Here is a 19,681-nt window from a genome sequence, read left to right on the forward strand (position 1 = left end):
TAATGAGTGGCATCAGAAAAGCTATTTACAAGGTTGGTGCCACATTATGTAATAGATTGTGATACGTTTAATTTTCTTTGTTTGTGGCAAAATGAAATGAGACAGAAAGTCACAGCATAATTATGTATCTTTTAATCATATTTCATACAGGCCACAAGGTCCCCGTAGGGTTTCTTTTCTGGCTTTTAGTGATTTTGCATCGCACGCTCTGATGCAATCGGCTGTTTTGAGAACAGTGGGGACAGGCTGAGGATTATTGTCTTACTAGGCAATTACTGTATGAGGATGTTTTCAACTATTTGCACCAATTCTTCTGGATTCATGTCTCTGAGAAACTGAAAAATTATGAGTAGCACAATGAAATGGGCCAGAAGTTCCACAGACAGAAGTAAGGAAGTGAAAGCAGTATAGTATTTGACTTTTAAGTACTGCACACTGTTTCCACACCACAGGAAAAGCATCAGCAGAAGTCTGAATACCTAAAATAAATAAATGGGTTTGTTTATAATTGAAGGACATGGGGCAGTTATGGAAGCTGACTTATCATTTGCTCTTGTGTTTTCTTTCTCTTCCCAATGCAGTATCTCCCCTAACCTTGAGCTGGAAGCTCTTTTTAAACGACACTTCACTCAGGTGGAATTTTATCAGGGTTCAGTCCTTAATCCCCATGACCTGGCGAGAGTGAAGGTAACAGCTCTGTTGTTCTGTTCTGCTGTTTGACCTTTTTTGAAGTACTCATTGCATTATTTGGAAAAGAAACAGTAAAGCTCTTTGTGTAACCCCAAAAGATTGTTTTTCCATCTCTATTAGCTTGCCTAATAAATTATAATATCTATCCTTATAAACCTTGTTTTCCCTATATCTTTAGATCTTCAAAGTTTCAGTAATGCTGTGACTTAAGAGACATTGTCTGCTGTTCCATTGAACTCTTTATGAATTTTTCATTGGGGTTTAGTTCAAGAGTCTATTTTACATTAATGTTTGATATAATAGAACATTGTCTTACAGTAATTGCTTAAAATGCTATTGTCTTACCTTCATCAGAACGATTGGAAAGTAAAGTTTCACCTGTCAAACCCTTTTTCTATTGTCTAGAATCCTAAAAAAAACCAAACAAACCCACCCCCCCCAAAAAAAAAAAAATTAAGATTTTTGGTACCTAAAATGAGATGGTTTTATTGTCTAGAATTCTTTATGGTAAATTATTTTGTACTCTTAAAGCAAAGTATAAAGCTTAAATGAAAAAAAAAAAAAAAGATGGCAAGCTGTCAGGTACAGCATTAACTCTTTTATGTTGTGTTTTGGTTTTGTTTTTTTTTTTTTTAATGGGATGTAAACTGGCTACTTAAGCCAAGAATATTTTAGTGCAAGGTTAACACCTTCTGGAGTATTAATCATGTCTTTGGTCCATTTTGGCTGTAGAAATTGCTTAACCTTTTGTAGCCCAACACACACTGTTTCAGTTTATCAGAACAAAGTGTTCTAATTGTGACCATAAAATTGTGTGTTGGTATTTTGTGTTCTGTATTCCACCCTTCTTTGTGTTGGTATTTGGTTGTATACACTGAAAAATACTTTTGTCATCTGCTTTGAGTTAAATAGAGCTGAGATTTGTGTGAACGTGGAAGTCCTGTGAACTGATCAGTTCTCCTCGTGCTTTCTAAAAATGGTGCTGAGATTCTAAATTGTCAGTTCAGCCACCTTGTCCTGTCCCTAATAGGAAGGTACTTAAATTCCCAAACAAAGCTGCAGGACTTGTGGGAGCACTGTACTGATAACAGAAACTTCCTATGTATTTAGGATTCTAAATTGCAGTATCTGTTTACAAAAGGTATTCCATTAACACCTTCATGCCTCAGCTGATATAATGCAAGAGCCAATAATTGAATTACTGACCTGGTCTGAGTATCGTAAGCAAGTTTCATGAAATTGCTATGTGTATATGAGAGCTGTTATCATCACATTAACTCACTTTAGTCTTGTACCGTTTTTGATTAGCAGTATTAAGGACTGACATTCACACTCGTGATGGCAGTGTTGGATTCTATAATACTTTATGATGAAAGAAGAGCTGGAAAGAGAGGTTGCTATTTATGTTTGCTTTTTCTTTGGTGTCTCAGATAGAGTCAGCAGATGCGTGCCTAATCCTTGCCAATAAATACTGCGCTGACCCAGATGCTGAAGATGCCTCCAATATTATGAGGTAAACTCATTAGTTTTTAATAGGTTTTTGGTTCTTACCTCTGATTAGCTAACTTCTGGTGTCCAGCTATGCTATAGCCACACACAGCTTTATTGCTGAGCTGTTGCACTTGAAGAATATTGAGGGATTATTTTTAGGGGACAAATTACAAGATTTTCTCAGACGTTCAGAGATGAGCATACCCGAAATTCTGCCTGAACTGTTTTAATTTAGCAGCTTTAGAAAGACCGTGTGAGAAGAGACGCTTGGCACACAAGCTTTGGTACTCTTCATCATTTTGCAGAACCTAGGGTTTAAGTAAAGTATTCATAGCTGAACACAGTCCCAATAGAAATGAGAGGAAAGGGAATGCAGTTATGTTGTTGCAACAATATTACGTGGGTGCATGTACTGTGTCAGCTGGTGTTAATGATGGAACAGAAGGACCCTTAATAACTTCATACCTCATTGCTCCTTGGTATATCTGCTTCTACAAGTAATTACGCTGCTTGGGGGAAAGCAAGGTATACACTACATGATGGTGTCAATACAGTGTTCTCTTAGCTCCATCCTCCTTTTTTACACTGAAGACCAAACATTGCTTATTTTGATTTACAAGGCACTTAACACATTAGGGACCACCAGTTCTTGTCCTACTTTCCTCCTTGTATTCCCTGAAGGAAGAAGATGAAAGAGTCAGTCAGTAGATGACAGCTACAGTTACAACAAAGCTAAGCTATTCCATTTTTTGTGTTTTGTTCACACAACCCTAGTTTTAATGAGACCAGTCTCTCCTTTGTAAAGTTAAAATGTCAATGATTTGTTAAAAGATCTGGAACATAGATTGGCCAGTGTTAGAGACCGATTTTACTGGCCTGTCAAATGTTCGCATGTTGTGAATTGAAGGAAGGGGAGAAATAAAAAAAATAATTAATAAAATTTCTTCTCTGGAAGAAGTTCACGGAGTGCAAGAGAACTGGCTGTCTGTGGATGATGCAGGACATAAATATGCCTAATTTCATTTTCCAAACATGCTTTTGCGTTTCAATGCAAGAAACTTTATTTTGACATTGTTTGCATAAATACATTAAAAATATTGCAGTTGCAGATTAGTGCATTCTTAATAGATTTAATACATTTAATGTAATAAAATGCAAAAGTGGAATTCTCTTGTGTTTTCTCACATTTAAATGAATTTAATTCAACAAAATGAAATGTTAAATTAAATAATTAATTAAGAAATGGAAAATTAGAAGGAAGGCTTGTTTTCTATTTTCAAAAGATAACATAAATTAAAATCGTGCATACAGCTTTTTTTATATGTTTCATGATTTAGCTTTGATCAAGCTCAAGCAGACCAGCAGTTTCCAAGATACTTCCTACAAAACACCAATGTAAACAGTTATAGCATTCAGAGTTTTATGAAACTGGTGATTCCATAATAATTCAAAGTATTTTTTGTTTTGATTGTTTTATCTTCTTTTTCTACCTTTAGTTTGTATATACAGAACCGATTTTTTGGCCTGTTTCTTTCTTTAGTTTTGCTCAGTGCTTTTTTAATTATTGAACTGTCTGTTTATCTCTTCATAAAATGTTATCAGTCCACTCATTTCTCAAACATCTTTTTTTCCAGCCACCTTAAATCTGTACACAGTTGAGTATATATTAGGCTCATTAAATAATTAAGGATGCAGTCAAGCTGCAGATTATGGAAGTAGGCCCCCTATTTTATAAATTCAGAGTTCAGATATCAGTTTCAATATTGAGTTTTGGAATAATCCATAAAAATTAAGATGAATTTGCATGTGGATTTATGTCAAACAAAATCATCATTTTAGGTGTTTAAATATGATGAATGTCTAGCAACTATAAATAAATAATGTGTGATGGGGCAGAATGAAAGGGATTCTTTTCAGACATCATTGGAACACTTGATCAACTATGTTGATTCAAAGACATGAAGATAATCACCAAAGATGACATAATAATTGCGAGTGTATTATTTGCTTAACAGAATGAGTACGGTATCTGAACAGAGCTGCTAAAATAAGACTCTTCTTCTGCAAATTCCATAAGAGTAAAACATTCAACTGAATAATTCCTGAAGTTTGATGTTCTGTAGAATTAGCTGATGGTTATTAACAGAATTTGACTAGATGTAAATATTGCATCGGTCTGACTTCAATCGGTATGCTTTACAGCCAAATGAGTGAGAGGTTTTAATTGTGGGACTTGACAACACAGTAAAGGTATTGGGATACATTATCCAAATATCCCTCAGCTAAAAGTTATTTTGGTTTTTCTTGTATTTTCTAGAGTTATTTCAATAAAGAATTATCATCCGAAGATAAGAATTATCACTCAGATGTTGCAGTATCACAATAAGGTAACGTGGCAACAAACAGTGTCTCTCCCCAGAGTTGTTTTGCTACATTGCCTTCACTCATAAACAATTTTTCTATCCCCACTAACAGTAAGCATTTTTCTTTCCAAACAAAAATCTCCTAATAAGCTTTGTCATGTAATCCAGTTACAAGGTAATTCAGTTTTATTTATATATGCAAGGGACCTTATCAAAATCCTCTGACATTTGTTAACTGCCTAGGGTCTAATTTGCAAAGCTACAGTGTTCATAGTTCCTGTTGATTCCAGATGAGTTTTTAACCACTCAGCTTCTGTAAGTTTTGCTCATTTTATTACACCAGAGCTACCCAAGATGAATTGGTGGCCTCTAGGCAGATCATCTGAAGTCAGTTCTTTGTGGATACTTAAAAAAAAAAGTATAGAATTATTGTCTTATTGGAGATTTAGCATGATTTTGTGTTTCTTGCATGACAATGTAGACCTGAATTTGCCAAGTAGCAGGTAGAAAATAAATAAAATTAAGTGGTTTTTCATATAAAACAGAGTTCGGCTGTGAAATTTGTTCCTAAAAGTATTGTGGAGATCAAAATTATAAATCGGCTTTGGAAAGGAATTAGGCAAATTTTTGATGGTAAATCTGTGACCTTTAAATGCAGTGAAGTCAATTCATTCAATCCTAAAATGAGAAGTTCCGTAAACTGCTGATTAACAGGGCTAGGAAGAATATATCAGAGGGCAGACTGTGACCTGCTTCTTTTATTATTTCTAAAAGTATCAACTAGAGGCCAGTGTTGGCAAAAAAGGTTGGCTGGGTAGACCTTCATTCAGTGAAATACAGTAATCCTGGTACTCAGAAGGTTTGACTGCTAACAGCTTCTTATACCTGTAATCTTTGCCTAGAACAAGAGCAATTACAGTTGCTTGTGATGTCCTCTTTCTCTACGTGAATGGAAGGAGTCTGTCTTTTTGTAGAATAAAGGCAAAGTGTTTCTCTGCTTTAAACAGGTTCAGAGGATCTTTTAAATGCTGCATTTTTCTATTGTATTTCCCATGAAGGTGTCTGCAAGAACAGTTTTTATCAAGGCACTGAACTGTGATGCTAACTTATGAAGGGAAAGAAGTGTGAAGGCCTCTGTGATTCCTTATGCACTTGTATAAAGTAGATGGAAGAGACAATCTGATAGAGTTATGCCAATAGCTGAACAATATTAATACCTATCTAACTGACCAGTGTCAATACTGCAGGTCTGTCTTGGTCAGCTATTTTCTTTAGTCTATCTTTACAAATAGTAGTCTTAGGAAAAAGTCTTGATTTTCACCGAATTCTTCAGGGAAAAGACAGATGATGTCATATATCTTATTAAATGACAATGTCTTTAGAAGTTTGAAGCTTCACACAAGTTGCAATCTAATTTATATTAGATTCTTGTATTTTATTTATGTGCTTTATTAGTCAGAGAGTAGTTCAAAGTGCTGTAAAAGGAGTACACAGAAGGGAAGGAAAACTTTACATTTTGTGGTTCTTTAAGGTGTGGGGATAGGCCTGGCAGAGTGTCACAGCCAGAATGTGGCTTGAGAAATGTAAGATTTTGTCTAGAATAGGTAAGATTGGGACATTTCTTAGCATAGACTTAAACTCTAAAATACCTGGAGTGCTTCTGTGTACTCAAAAGAAGTCAGGTCAGTAACAAAGAAAATCATTCACTGCTGTCTTCTTCAATACTGTACTGTATTTGAGGAAGTACTTCTGGTTCTTCACCAGTGGGGTTTTTTTTTTGCTTGTTTGTTTTCCAGGCTCATCTGCTAAATATCCCAAGCTGGAACTGGAAAGAAGGGGATGATGCAATCTGTCTTGCTGAGCTCAAGCTGGGTTTCATAGCCCAGAGCTGCCTGGCACCGGGCCTTTCAACAATGTTAGCCAACCTCTTTTCTATGAGGTCATTCATAAAGGTAATGTCTTGTCTCATTAGAATGTATTAGTCCACAATTCAGTTTGTCAGAGAGCTAAGTAGAGAACATGGCTCAAATACGAAACAGATAGGAACACATTAACAGATTCTGTAAGACCAAAAAAAAAAAAAAAAATAGCGCATACTTACATACAAAAGTTCTCTGCTGCAAATTTGGTGATGAGCCAGGTTCTGTCAAGTTATGTTTTTATTTTTATTCAGCAAGTGTTTGGCCTTTAAATCATTGCTCAAAGCACCATCCATTTCTAGAGAGATAGTTCTGGTGTTTTGTGTTTTGCTTTCTTTTAGACAAAACACATGTTTATCTATGTGAAAAGCCCCTGCTGCTAAAACAAAAATATGATTTACACATCCCATATAGCAACAAAATACCCAGAAAAAAGGACTGATCATTTTGGTCTTTTACTTCAAATGTCTAGTGGACCTCTGACTGTGAGAGTAAATAAGGAGCATGTGTTGGAACTGAAGCCTGATCTTCCTACAACATCATTTGTGTATATGTTTCTCCTCAGGCAAAATGCTCTTTTGGGCTTACGTGGTAAAATTTTAATCCAGTTATTCCTGGACTTCTATGGCAGCAGTACTAAGTCACTGGACAAAGGCCTTGATTGCAGCAATCAGTGTTTCCTTCCTCGTGCCTTTCTGGGACGCTGATTCCAAACATAAAGGATGGTCAGTTTCCAATCCCATGAGTGTTATTAATGGTATGGGAAACACTGGAGTATAAGGCGGGCCATGGTCCACTGCAAGTCCATTGTGCAAGTAGGCAAAAAAGAAAAAAAAAGCCTAATGTCTTCAGATGAGAAAGACAGGACTGTTCTCATGGAGGTGCACATATCAGTGCAGGGCAGTGAGTCATTATTTAGCTCTTATGAAGTCCTGAAATCCTTATTAAGGTATCCTTTGGAGACCTCCAAAAACTGGAGACAGCAGACTATTGTGTGTCAAAAATATTTCAGACTACTATATATAGTCAAAAAAACGCCAGTTTTCAGTATGGAAACAAGACTGGGCTCTGCGCTTCACGGTCTGCAGTTACGATGTTTCCATCTTTATTCATGTTCTGAAAAAAAAAAGGCAGTTTTACTTCGGTGAAGCCAAACTTGGGAACTGTCTATGACTCATCAGCATATGGTCACTTTGGTATTAATCCTTTCTACTTACATCCCAAAAGAAAACTATATCTCTTATGAACAACTTCTTGCTGGTCATTTTGGTCTGCCTCACTCTTGTCTGGTGTGGTATAACCCAAGACTCTCAGGAGTCTCAAACATTTGTAACAGTCACCCAAATGTATCCAAATTACTGAGGTAACTCATTCTGTGAACTGGCTCTTGAAATCAAAAGTAGGCCTGAAACTTTTGCTCAACTTCTGTCTTTCCAAATTCAGAAGGGATTGATTTTCTCTCAAGGAGATCCAAATATACAGGTATCCTGAGAAGCCCCAGTCGTAATGCAATTTATTTTAATACTGAATTTAAACTTGCAGTGAGAAACCTCTCAGTTCAGAAGTGGTAATTTATACAACTATATGAATATGGGGGAACTGCACTAGAGACAGACACATTTATGACCTGGATTTGTAGTTAAAATGTTTAGGCAAGTCACAAACTGCAAATGTAAAGGTATCATTTCTCCAGAAAATATATCTAACCGCTTATGCCGTTATTTTACCCACCTTCAATCCTGTATTTTCTTATTTTATAAGATATCCTTATAATAATTTCGGTACTGTGACAGATTGTACCATCTCACTGATGAACAGTTTTAAGCTGAAGTCTCAGCTTTGCACGGCACTTCTCAGATTACATCTGAGTATTTCTCTATACACAAAATGAGCATAAAAATAGCAATGATTTTGATTTGGAGGAGGCTATCAATGTCAGTTTTGCTCTTGTATCTGTGATTATGTACTGTTATAAATAGAATAGGATGCAGACGTGCCTTAACTTGTATTACTTCAGATGTCATCTTCGGATGGCACTGAGAGGAAAAATGACATCAAATAGTGCGTTGGGAGAATGTAAGACTCTTTGTACTAGTTAAAAAGATGCCTGCTACTTAACTAAGAATTAACTGTCTAGACAAGTAAAATGAATATGGTAATTTCCAAAGATCTCTGAGTATGTAGAAATATAAAGCAAAATAAATGTACAAAAACTGTGACATATTTCTTCATGGGAATCCAACTCAATTGCCAACAGCAAAAGGTTTTTTGAGTTTATTTAGCTGAAAGGATGTTCTTTCTCCAAGCTGTCTCACTCCTAAAACTGTGTTTGAAAGAGAAAACTATTATTTAAATGGTAGCTGTGAATCAACAGTGTATTGTAGGAGAGCAGCTACGTTGATTAGAATTGTTAGAGGACTCTATTGAAAAGAAAGACATCCATTCCCTAAAAAAACTTCCACCCCTTTTCATTTGGAGCACTGTATCTAAGTACTGTGAGACCTTCATAAACTCCTTGGGCAAATGTTATTAGTGGAGTCTCCCATAAGTTAGGAGATTGCCAAGAAAATGTACTGTAGCTTATGTATTTTTAAAAGAAAGCTTGAAATGTGTGTTTGTTCCTCCTCCTTCATAACGTGATTAGAAAGTGATTTAATGTGCCATAAATGTTTGGTCAGTCAAACACAAATGAACACAATTGATGGTGACATTGCACACATTTAACTCATTATGTGTTACTTTACAGCAAATGATTTGTGTAAACAGTCTGCCCAGTATTAGAGGTAAAACAAACTAAGAAACCTCAAAATATTATATTTGTTCCTAATATTTTCCTTTTGGTTTTAGCAATGCAATCTCATATGGAATCTTTTATGTTCTCTTTGGCACCAAACTGAAAAAAAGAAAATCAGCTCAAAAAGATTAAGGTTCTGTAAACACTTAAAGGAAGAAAGATAGATTGCACAAGAAATGATATGTTAAGCAAAAAAAAAACCAAAAAACAAACCCCAACTTTACACCTGTAAACTGTATTTCAATAGTCCATTCTTTTTATAGCACACAATGTTATCGTTGTTGTATTAATAAAGGAATTGGCACTCTTTATTACTTGCATAGTCTCAGAAAAAGATGGAAATACTCTAATGTACTGCAATTTCTGTATTGTTTGGATTAGCAAATGTATACCAGAAGTCTACCCAAGTGAAAAACATTGCAAAGAGTAAGTGCATAGAATAAAAGGCAGAGGTGGTCAAATTTTGTCCCTTTAGACAATCATGCAAACCAATATGAGTTAGTATTGTTGTGTAAAATAATAAAATGTGGAATGTAGTTCTTGAGTGTAACGCAACTCCACAAATTAGTTTTTTCGTTGCTCTGTTGGTAAGACAGTACACCTCATTCCAGATCTGAAAAAATGATCTAGAGCAGTCTCGATTCTCTTCTAAGCTATTTTGAGAGCAGGAATGTTCTCTGGGCTCTTTTGGCAGCTGTTGCTCACACCCACATGTATGCGATGCCCACTTCTCCCACTACATTCCTTTCTAGTCCAGGCTGAGAGAGAGACGTAATAAAACCACCCAGATTTACATCAGTCAGGTGCTTACCTACACTGATGAAACACATCAACTGGTTTGCTATTATTTTTGGACACCTAGGCAGCCTTGGATTGTTTTAAAGTGTGAGACTAGGGTATGCAGAGTGAATTTCTTCAAATGAAGGATGACTTTAAAAGGGAGATGGTGAGAGAATGCAACTTCTCAACTTACTGTGAAGTTCATCAGGAGGCCACATAATGAACTGATTACCTGATCTTCCCTCACAGGTGTTAGAACAAATATTATTGTAGCCTGTTCCAAAAGACATTTATTCTCTAAAGGTCTGCCTGAATAAAATATTTTAATCATTGATCTAGAAATTAAAAACTGTTGTGGTTGAAACCATTTCTATTTACAAATACTATCAGTCCTTGTGATAAGAGTGATGTATTTGTCTTAAACTGAAGTCTACCATGGAGTGCATTTTTCAGTCGATGATATGAATACATCAACACCAATCTATCTTTGCATTATGATTGGATAGAAATACTGCCCTGTTTTGTAAATTTGAAAGTATTAAAAGTAGAGCCTGTATGCCTTCAAGTTCAAGGCCAGCATCTAAAGAAGAATTAGGTATCATAATATTTCAAGAATACTCTCTCTGCATTGACCTACTACAAGAATTTACATTAGTATGAATGATGAAAAAGTGCATATATTTCTCATTTGAAATTAGAGATAATCTTAATTAGCATATTTGACATTTTATAAAACATACTCTTTTCATGCCAGTTTTAAAAAACATTCTTGCATATAGAAAGAACTGTGGGAATAGTTGGCTGAGGTTGTAAAATTTTTATACCACTGAGGATACTTGTTAGCTTTGATTTAAGCAGACAATGGAATTGAGTAAAGAGGTACTTGATAATTTATAACACTTAAAGAAATTCGATTATAAGACTGTAAATAAAAGAAGCTTCATTTTCTGCTAGGAATGTGTGAACTGATTTCAGCCAAGTACTTAACTGTCAGATTTTGATATCCTTATCTAATGGCATAATAAAACCAGACATTTACATAAGCAATGTGAGTGGATTGAAAGGGCATTACAGGTGAACGTGAGGAAATGTCTAAAATACACTGCTTTCAATGTACAGCTTCTTTTAAACTGCGAATCAAGAATATTCTGTGTGTACTTTTTTTATTCTCATCTATGTTGCTAGACAAACCCCACAATGCTGTGGAGAGGAGAACTGTAAAATTAAACATCAGGAAGTCCTGAAAGTGTTCTGAGCCTAGGGGGAGGAAGGGGTCCCTGTGTTAAATGGATGTAGATGAAAACAGCTTGGCAAGGGCTCAAGAAACTTACCCCAGTGAAGATGCTATTTTCTAGGCATTTTTTGTGAAACATTTCTTTACATGGCCTTCTGGGCATCTTTGAAGAGAAAGTCTTATATGTATTTCAGAAAGGAAATAGTAACAACTTAAGTGTTGCTTACACAACACTTTATTTAATTTTTTGATATAAACCTTATAATTTTGGGAATTCACAATTTCTGAATTGCATGCCCTTAGCCAAAGTACTGCATGCTGAGACATGTATGACAAACAAAAAAGTTAGGCCATTAGAATAAGGCAATATCACTTTTGTAACAGAACTAAAATATTCAAGTGCTATCCTAGAGAGATAATGAATAGAATTAACTCATTAATTTACTGTACTTTGTGGGGTTTTTTTTATTATTATTCATTTAGATAGGGTTGTTTATAAAAGTAAATATATGTCTTAAAATATCAAATGGATGATCTTCTTCCAAACATCTGAAATTATTCTCAAAGACTTTGTACTGTTGTGCTCTTTCCTTGGTGGTGATGAGCTGAGCTTATTCAGTGCTAGGGAGCAGACTTTACAGCTGCTTTCATTGTGCTATAAAGTAATTTTCATTTTGTCACTTCTTTAATATTTATAGAGACACCCCACCATCCTCTCCCTGTTTTTCCTTGCAAAATGCAATAAAAGATCCTAGGTCACACAACAATTCTGACATTAGTTCTCTGTCTTGATAGTGACACTTAGGTCTTGACAGAGGAGATTATATAGTGTTATCAGGGTCAGATATACTCAATCTCTTTCATGTAACTATTTACATCATTGCATGGAGAAGCAAATGCTGTGAACAAGATAGATCAGCTGGGGCTACAGAGCTCCTGATAATTACACTGCCGGGGGTAGGACTGGGTGTATTAAGGGTTTAGGTTTTTTCCTGACAATACTAATGGTTGTGCTTGCAAGATGTACATCGTTTTTTCATCTCTCTGTCACCATGTCTCACTAGGAAATGATTGTATTATGTAAATATATTTGCTGATAACAACATTGTATCTATATACAGATAGAGGAGAGCAGAGGAGCACTGCGACTTAAAAAATTAGATGAAAATTAGATTTCTTCTCTTAGGATACACTATGTCATTTTCCAGCTATTCTTCATATAGGCTATTGAAACAATGGGTAATTTGTTTTATGACTATCCAGAAGACAGAACTGCAGTGTAACGTAGTCAGGGGAAGATAATCATATGCTTACAGTACTATAGAGGAACTTGGGAGGTATAGATTCAAGTTACTGGGGTGGTATGGCACATTCTGTGTGAGGTCCAACAGTTACTCAAACTCTCTGTACCTTTCTTCCTAGCTGTGATGGGAATAAATTAAATGTTTGTTGCTATTTGTTAATATTCCCTCTTGAGTTTGTGAGAAGAAAACCTTCTTCTTACTGTTTGTACCAACACAGCATCCTGTGGTAACATTTTGCTATGATTTAACATCAAAGTCAAAAGAAAATGTTATATGTATTTATTCTAAGTAATTTATGGTGTGGTCACCTTGTAGCTGCATCAACCACTAATTGTACTGTCTTTTTAGAATGTTACATTTACTCATGTTGCTGTAGTAATCAGCTTAAAGTATCTTAGTTATTTAACTTCAGCGATAAAAGTAACAGAATGACCTGCAAAGCCCCCTCCTTAGGATCATGCACGGGAAGGTCTTTCGTAAAGACAGATGCTCATTTTCTGTAAGGAAAGGCATGTAGAAGTACCTTTTGTCGTTGCTTGGTGATATGCTTGAGTTGTGTAATATTTGATGAGTAAAGGAGGAGGTCCAAATTAAAAAAAAAGAAAAAAAAAAAGGGAGGAATAGAATTGTCCTTGATCAATTCCTGTGTCTTCATTCAACAGTTATGTAAGATCTGTAGAGGCCTATGTATGAGACTAAATGAAAACAGAAATAACATGCAAGAAATGGGAAGAGGTAAAAGGGAAAAGAATAAATGATAGCGGGACCCAGTAATATCAAGGGGTTTTGTTGGTTATTTTTCTTGCACTGCAGTAGTTCACTGCTATTGCGTTTGTGTACTTCATGCCTTTTGGTGTTCTCGTGTTGTTCTTCATTGCAGCTTTTGTACATTTTATTCTATTCTAAATATTGGGTGGCATTAACTTCTGCTTTAATTACTCTACTAGCAAAGACATATCCCCTCATTCCAAAGCGGTATTTGACTGCTTAATTATTCACAATTTTTGTTACTGAGACAGTAGTTTCCAATAAATAATAAAGGTTTTATCTGGAGATGGTATGCCCCATCCCTGGAAGCGTTCAAGGTCAGGTTGGATGGAGCTTTGAACAACCTGATCCAGTGAAAGATGTCCCTGCCCATTGCAGGGAGGTTGGACTAGATGACCTTCAAAGGTCCCTTCCAACCCAAACCATTCTGTGATTCTGTGATCTAACTTCTCAAACTGGCAGTTATCCACAAAGGTAACAATGAACAAGATATAAAGCCTGCTGTCACTCTGTGATATCAGGATGAAACTAGCACATTTGGCTTCCTGGAATCCACAATACTTAATTTATGCTTTATTAGATTTATTAGATTTCTCCTGGAATGTGTTTGTTTGGCCAAAAACCAAAGCTTTACCATGGAAAACTTTTCACTGAAATGAAAATTATTCTCTTTGTCTCAACTGTTATTAGACTGTACTGTACAAAGGTAGAAAATACAAGTATCCAGATTCTGCTGTCAGGAGCTGAATTAGTATACACCAGTAATTATTTGCTCTAACAAAATTATCTTTATAACTGTAAAATTGAAACTATTGTAGGTTTTTCTTTGTTTTTCAAGTTAAAATCATGATTGTTTTTGTCTTTGTAAGCACAGCAATATTTTCAGGTAGGCTAAAATCAAGGTATAAATTTCACTAACCAGATAAATAACTTTCATAGTTTTACTGAATTACATTTGTGGTAACCTTGATTAGCAGCGTCTTGAACCAGAGTCACCCCAAATTCATCTCTTTTTGCTTCTAAAAAGTTTACATAACTTTTAACAATTCCCTATTGTTTTCAGGCAACTGACATGTGAAACATCCATTTTGTTAAGTGCATATGGGACAAATTTTTTTCATCTCTACATTAACAGTTAAGTTTTGGCAACTTTTAATGTATAGATAAGTGTGGGTAAGTAGTAGCTAAGCATCAGTAAGTCCAGAGATGGACTGGATGACGATCGCTCGAGTTTTGGTTAAGTATTTAAAAGGAAAATAAACACATATTATGAAGAATTAGATTTGTTTAGAGATTCAGTTTTTGAGTTTAACTGCAGTAGCAGGCTTTAAAATATCGTCACAAAGGCTTAAATTAGTCAAGAACATAATGAGTCCTAAAGTATTTTTTCTCGCTTTAAGGATTTTGAAATTAGTATCTTACAGACATGGATTATGGGAGAAACTGACTATGTTTATTAGTGGAACCTTACTCTATTAAAATTCAGGGTAACTGCAAGACTTAAGGAATTAGGAAAGAAGTATTGAACACTGGAGGTTCTTAATACTGGAGATTTTTTAATTTCTAGCAGACCAGCAGGTGACCATTTCTCCTAACAGAATATGTCTTAAACATTCCAATGACTTCATGAAGGTTAATTTAACACTAACCAGTATCTGAAGCTTCATCACTGCTTTGTAAATGAGTTTGTTTTTTTTACAGTCTTTTCTTGCTCCTTGACTAAGGGTGGGGACTTAACTATAGGTCTGATCTGCAGTTCCTTTCTCCAAATCAAAACCATCTGCCTAAAGAAAAGAACGCAATAGGACAAAATAGAAAGGAGAAACACATAATGTATTTGTATATTTTTGTCCAACCCCAGATGGTGTCAATCTAAGAAAAAGCCACAAAATAGACCATAAGATGCAAACATGTCCTTGCTATCATTACTCCTATTTTTTACCAAGCCTGCACTTTATCTGTTTTCTGTATATACAGAGTTGCTGATCAGCAACATTTGCAAACTTCACATAAATCAAAGGGTTATAAAAAAATGCGATGTGACTTCTCTGTGTGTGGTGGAGAATAACATAGTGCAAATCCCTTTTAGCGTCCCATGTGATGTCTGAATGCTGAAACAATTTCTACGGAAGAAATTTCTCTTGATTGCTGGCAGCCCACATATCAGGGAGTATATCGTTTGGAACATCTCCATGTTGTGATTTATTCTTGCAGTTGTTTACTTCTCCAGAACTAAAGTAGCCGGTTACCTGGAAACCTGTCAACAGGAGAAGAAAATTAAAAAGAAATAAATTCATTGTAATTTATATTTCACTAGTTTCTTAAAAAGTTTCCAATCCTTCTGTTCTTTAAAACATTCTTTTGAATGAGTGCCTTTTGACTAGTTTAACATGGGTGCACTAGTGCTCAGCCTGTAGGATAAAAATACAAACTTCTTATATAAAATACTATACAAGTCCTATCAAAGTAGCTGTGGAATTCAGATTTTTTTTTAATATTGGAAAATTATTTATCCAAGAGAGATTAGTGTCACACCAAATTCCAATGAAAGTTATATTATACTATAAAATAATATATAATAATACAATGTAAAAGCAATAGTAAGATTTAAGAATTTAATATAACAATATAATAAATTTATGTGATGATATAATATTATAACATGATAACGATATAATCTGAGAAATATTTTGATTTATTTTTTCTAAGTAAAATCATTATGTCAAAACACACTTGTTCCTGCTTTGTGCTGTTCAGACAGTGATCCTAAGCACGTCAGAATCGATAGAGAAGGTTTGAGTGGTTTCAACGAGCTGTGGATCAGGCTATTACAGGGAAGAGGTCCTTTCAAGTTGTAAAAGAGTTTGAAAAGCTCAGCATTCTTATAGCATTTCAATACAAGCCATGTGTGGATGTGGTATGAAAATGCTTATTTAAGTTAGACAGTGAGCAGAGCTGTAGCTCCTGCATATGCTGCCAGGACATTGCACTAATAACATGTGCTTCTGCAACCATAGATGTTCAGCTGTAATTCCCTTTCTGAAGCCTTTAAATGTGGCTGTTGTTTTATTTCATGGTAATAAATAATATAATCCTGGTTTTGCTCACTGAACTTAGTATGTATGACACAGAACTGCATCCCTCACTTTTTTGGTACTGCTATCCATAAAATGCTAGTTTGACATGGAATTGGTTTTGCTGTATCTTAACGTGATTTAGAGATTTTTTCACAGATTATCCTGACTAGTGGGAAGGCAAGAGTCTGTATGATTTTAGCATAGAATAAGTGACTGGGTTGAAGCAGGCAAAGAAGATAACCAAATTATGAGCCTAAAAGAGGAGATGGAAACACCGCTGAGGGGGAAGTAAGATAAAGAACTCTATCAGTGAAAGCACTGTCGGTTGGTGGCTATATATCCTCTAGTACACACCAGTTAAGGAGTCTGAGATTTCCATTTGGATAAAAGTGTTAACGTGGAAATAGAAAACAAGATATCCGGGACATTAGCCTAGAGAAACAGTTCTATTGGTATTGTGGGTGATATGGTAGAGAAACAAAGAGGCAGAGTCAAGGGCAGAGATTTATGGAACTGCAAAGAGGGGAAGCAGGGATGAAGACAGGTCTCCAAAAGAGGGGCGGGGAAGAGTAGGAAGAGGAACATCACGGCATGTCTATAGAATTCTTATTTTATGGGATTTTGTGAGCTTCATGATTTGGAACTGGAGTAAGAATATGGAATCCAGAAATAAAACTTAAAACTTCTAGAAAATTTTAAATGTTTAATAGAAATGTATAAGAAGAAACAAGAGAAATGTGTTCTAGACTCTTGGGGAATGAATAGGACTCCATGACCATTATAGCTTTTGTTTTTAACATGTAGTTTATTTTTACAGCTTGTGCTCATATAATTTTATTTCCTAAAGCATATAGGATTTTAAAAGTTCATAAAGATTTAATTTAAAATTTAAAAATATCAATTATTTAGCTTAAAAGTTATGTTATACGCTTACTGTTTTCATCTGACTATACCTTTTAGAGTAGAATAATAAAAAGTACAACTGATGAAACAGCAATATAAGCAAGCCACTTAAAAGAAAAATGGAATTAATATCCAGAAAATGTCTTGAATGATATCTATTTAGGAATGAGTTCATTGTTAAATTTAAGAGGCAGAAAGCCAGTTGCTGAATACATTATAAATGCATAGAGTATGTTGTTGGTCACAGACCTGAACTTGTCCCGTGGTTAGAGCATGTGCTTTAATTTTTCCCATCTTAAATTTTTGTCCTTTTTTAAATTTACATGGTGAGATTTCCTTTAATCCCTGTATGTTATGCAAGAACATCTTGCTTTAATGCTGTTTTAAAACAGCTGTAGTTTGACACAGCAGACAAAGATAAATTCTTGCTTAAGGATGCTTTTCTCAATTTGATTTATTGATGAATAGCTGAAAAATTAATTTGGACACCTTTACCCAAGTCACGTACATCTCATGTATTAATTTCTTTTCTCAAATACTGACAGAGATGTACATTTATATTGCTGTTTGAAGTATATGTTTACAACAAACCCTGCACTCCTCCTAACATACCATAATGCTTTTACTATAAAGAATATATAGGCCTATGTTTTGCCGCTCTAAGTATTTTCATACCATTAAAATAGCTGACTGGATATGATCCAAGGCATTTAACATAGTGGACAGTAATGTAGCTGCACAAAATTTTAAAGCGGTAATAAGTTATCTTATTGGACTGAATTCTTTGATAAGAATTTCTGAAATGCTGAGGCTTCTCTATGTAATGGATAAAAAAAAAGATACAGCTCATACTCAGCTGGTTGCCATTACACTGGCTGTGGGACAAGCAAGATCAGCAGTGTAGCTTAAAGCACTTGAGCCTTACCTCTAGTGAGTTTTGAGGATTGGTGTTCCTGAAGCATTCTTTTTGCCACTTCATTGGGCCTGGTTACAGCTCTGTTTCCTGAAAGATTAGTATCGTCATCTCTTTATGCAATGTAGACTGATCTTCGTGAAAAGCTGGGGATAACAGAAAAAGACAAATTGTGAAATGTTCAAGAGATATAGAATTATCCAAGTCCTTCTCAAATCAGTTGGTATTTGGTACTTCATCCTTTCAGGTAGCTTTGCAAATGTCTACCAATAGTTTTTTTAAAAAAATACTTTCTTATTATGTCAATTTTTCGTCCTTTGCATCTAAACTCAATACTGTCTCGCTTTCTGCTCTGTAAGATGAAGACCATAGTGGAGTTACCTAAACAGTGGAATTAAGAGCTTCTTTATTTTTTTGCAAAGAATAAAATATAGCTTTTTAGACATGAACGAAATTACAAGATAATGATTTCCATGATCTGTAAAGTCATGTGCCTTATTTAAGAAAATTAAAATCTCTGATCTCTCAATCTCTGTCTTTTTACTTGTATCCTATTTACTAGCTAGTCAGATAGACTCTGGTTAATGAAAACGTGGTAATGTAAAATGTAAAAAAAGAAATATATCACATTATTTTTTCTAGTCTGATTTAATTTATGTTTCTTGCTAATTTTGTATGTACTGTATTATCATACATACATTTTTGGTGCTGTGTATAATTCTTGCATATATGAATTTCTGTATTCACACAATTTATATAGCACAATTAGTGAATAAAGCCAAAGAGATAATTACATGCAGGAATATCCTATTGTGGTTGAAATTTTTGCTTTATTTTAATGTAATGTAAGAAATAGGGAAACAACTGTTTGATGTGAAGCCATAGGTATTTCAGGCTGCATGTTTGTGGTGGTTTCCCTAGTTTACATAGGAAGGTCTCATGGAGAACGACAGACAAATCTCAAACTTTGGATGAGGGCACAAACTACAGTATAGAGAACTGGGATTTCATCAGTGAACAGCTTCTGCATATGCCATATTTCCAGTAATATCAGCTAGCTTTGTACTTGCTCTCTTGAATTACAGTGCTATTCCTGTTGAAAGATACTAAGTGTCTCAATCTAGTTACCTTAATATGGGTGTTTGACACTAGTTGAAAGACCTTATAGAGTGTCTGAGACATAAGATTTATAGACATGACATGGCATGCGTAGACCCCAGGGCAGCAGCTGGAAGCTAGGTGGCATTGCATGAAATGTCCCTAGAAACTTCTGGTCAGGCAAATATATTGAGCTTTTGATGGTAGTCCTGTAGCACCTCTGACTTGTTTTCCTTTATGCCTTCAACAGTAAAAGATCTCTGAATTTAACAGTAAAGGTTTTCTTTAGTTGTTGTCCTAAAGCAATGACGACCATTGAGGAAATTGTTTCAATATATGTTTCTCAT

General features: G+C 35.1%; 1 protein-coding gene across 24 annotated transcripts in view; it reads left to right on the top strand.

The window, feature by feature from the left end:
• KCNMA1 (potassium calcium-activated channel subfamily M alpha 1) overlaps nt 1–19,681 on the top strand; it is a 510,622-nt gene that overhangs the window by 353,425 nt on the left and 137,516 nt on the right. For all 24 annotated transcript variants that reach the window (XM_074592125.1, XM_074592126.1, XM_074592145.1 and 21 more), the window contains exons 11-14: nt 582–687; nt 2,121–2,203; nt 4,499–4,568; nt 6,341–6,496. In XM_074592125.1, coding sequence (XP_074448226.1) covers nt 582–687; nt 2,121–2,203; nt 4,499–4,568; nt 6,341–6,496 — 415 coding nt within the window. The remainder of the gene's footprint in view (nt 1–581; nt 688–2,120; nt 2,204–4,498; nt 4,569–6,340; nt 6,497–19,681) is intronic.

The sequence above is a fragment of the Larus michahellis genome, chromosome 6 (genome assembly GCF_964199755.1).
Source record: "Larus michahellis chromosome 6, bLarMic1.1, whole genome shotgun sequence".
Lineage (NCBI taxonomy): Eukaryota > Metazoa > Chordata > Aves > Charadriiformes > Laridae > Larus > Larus michahellis.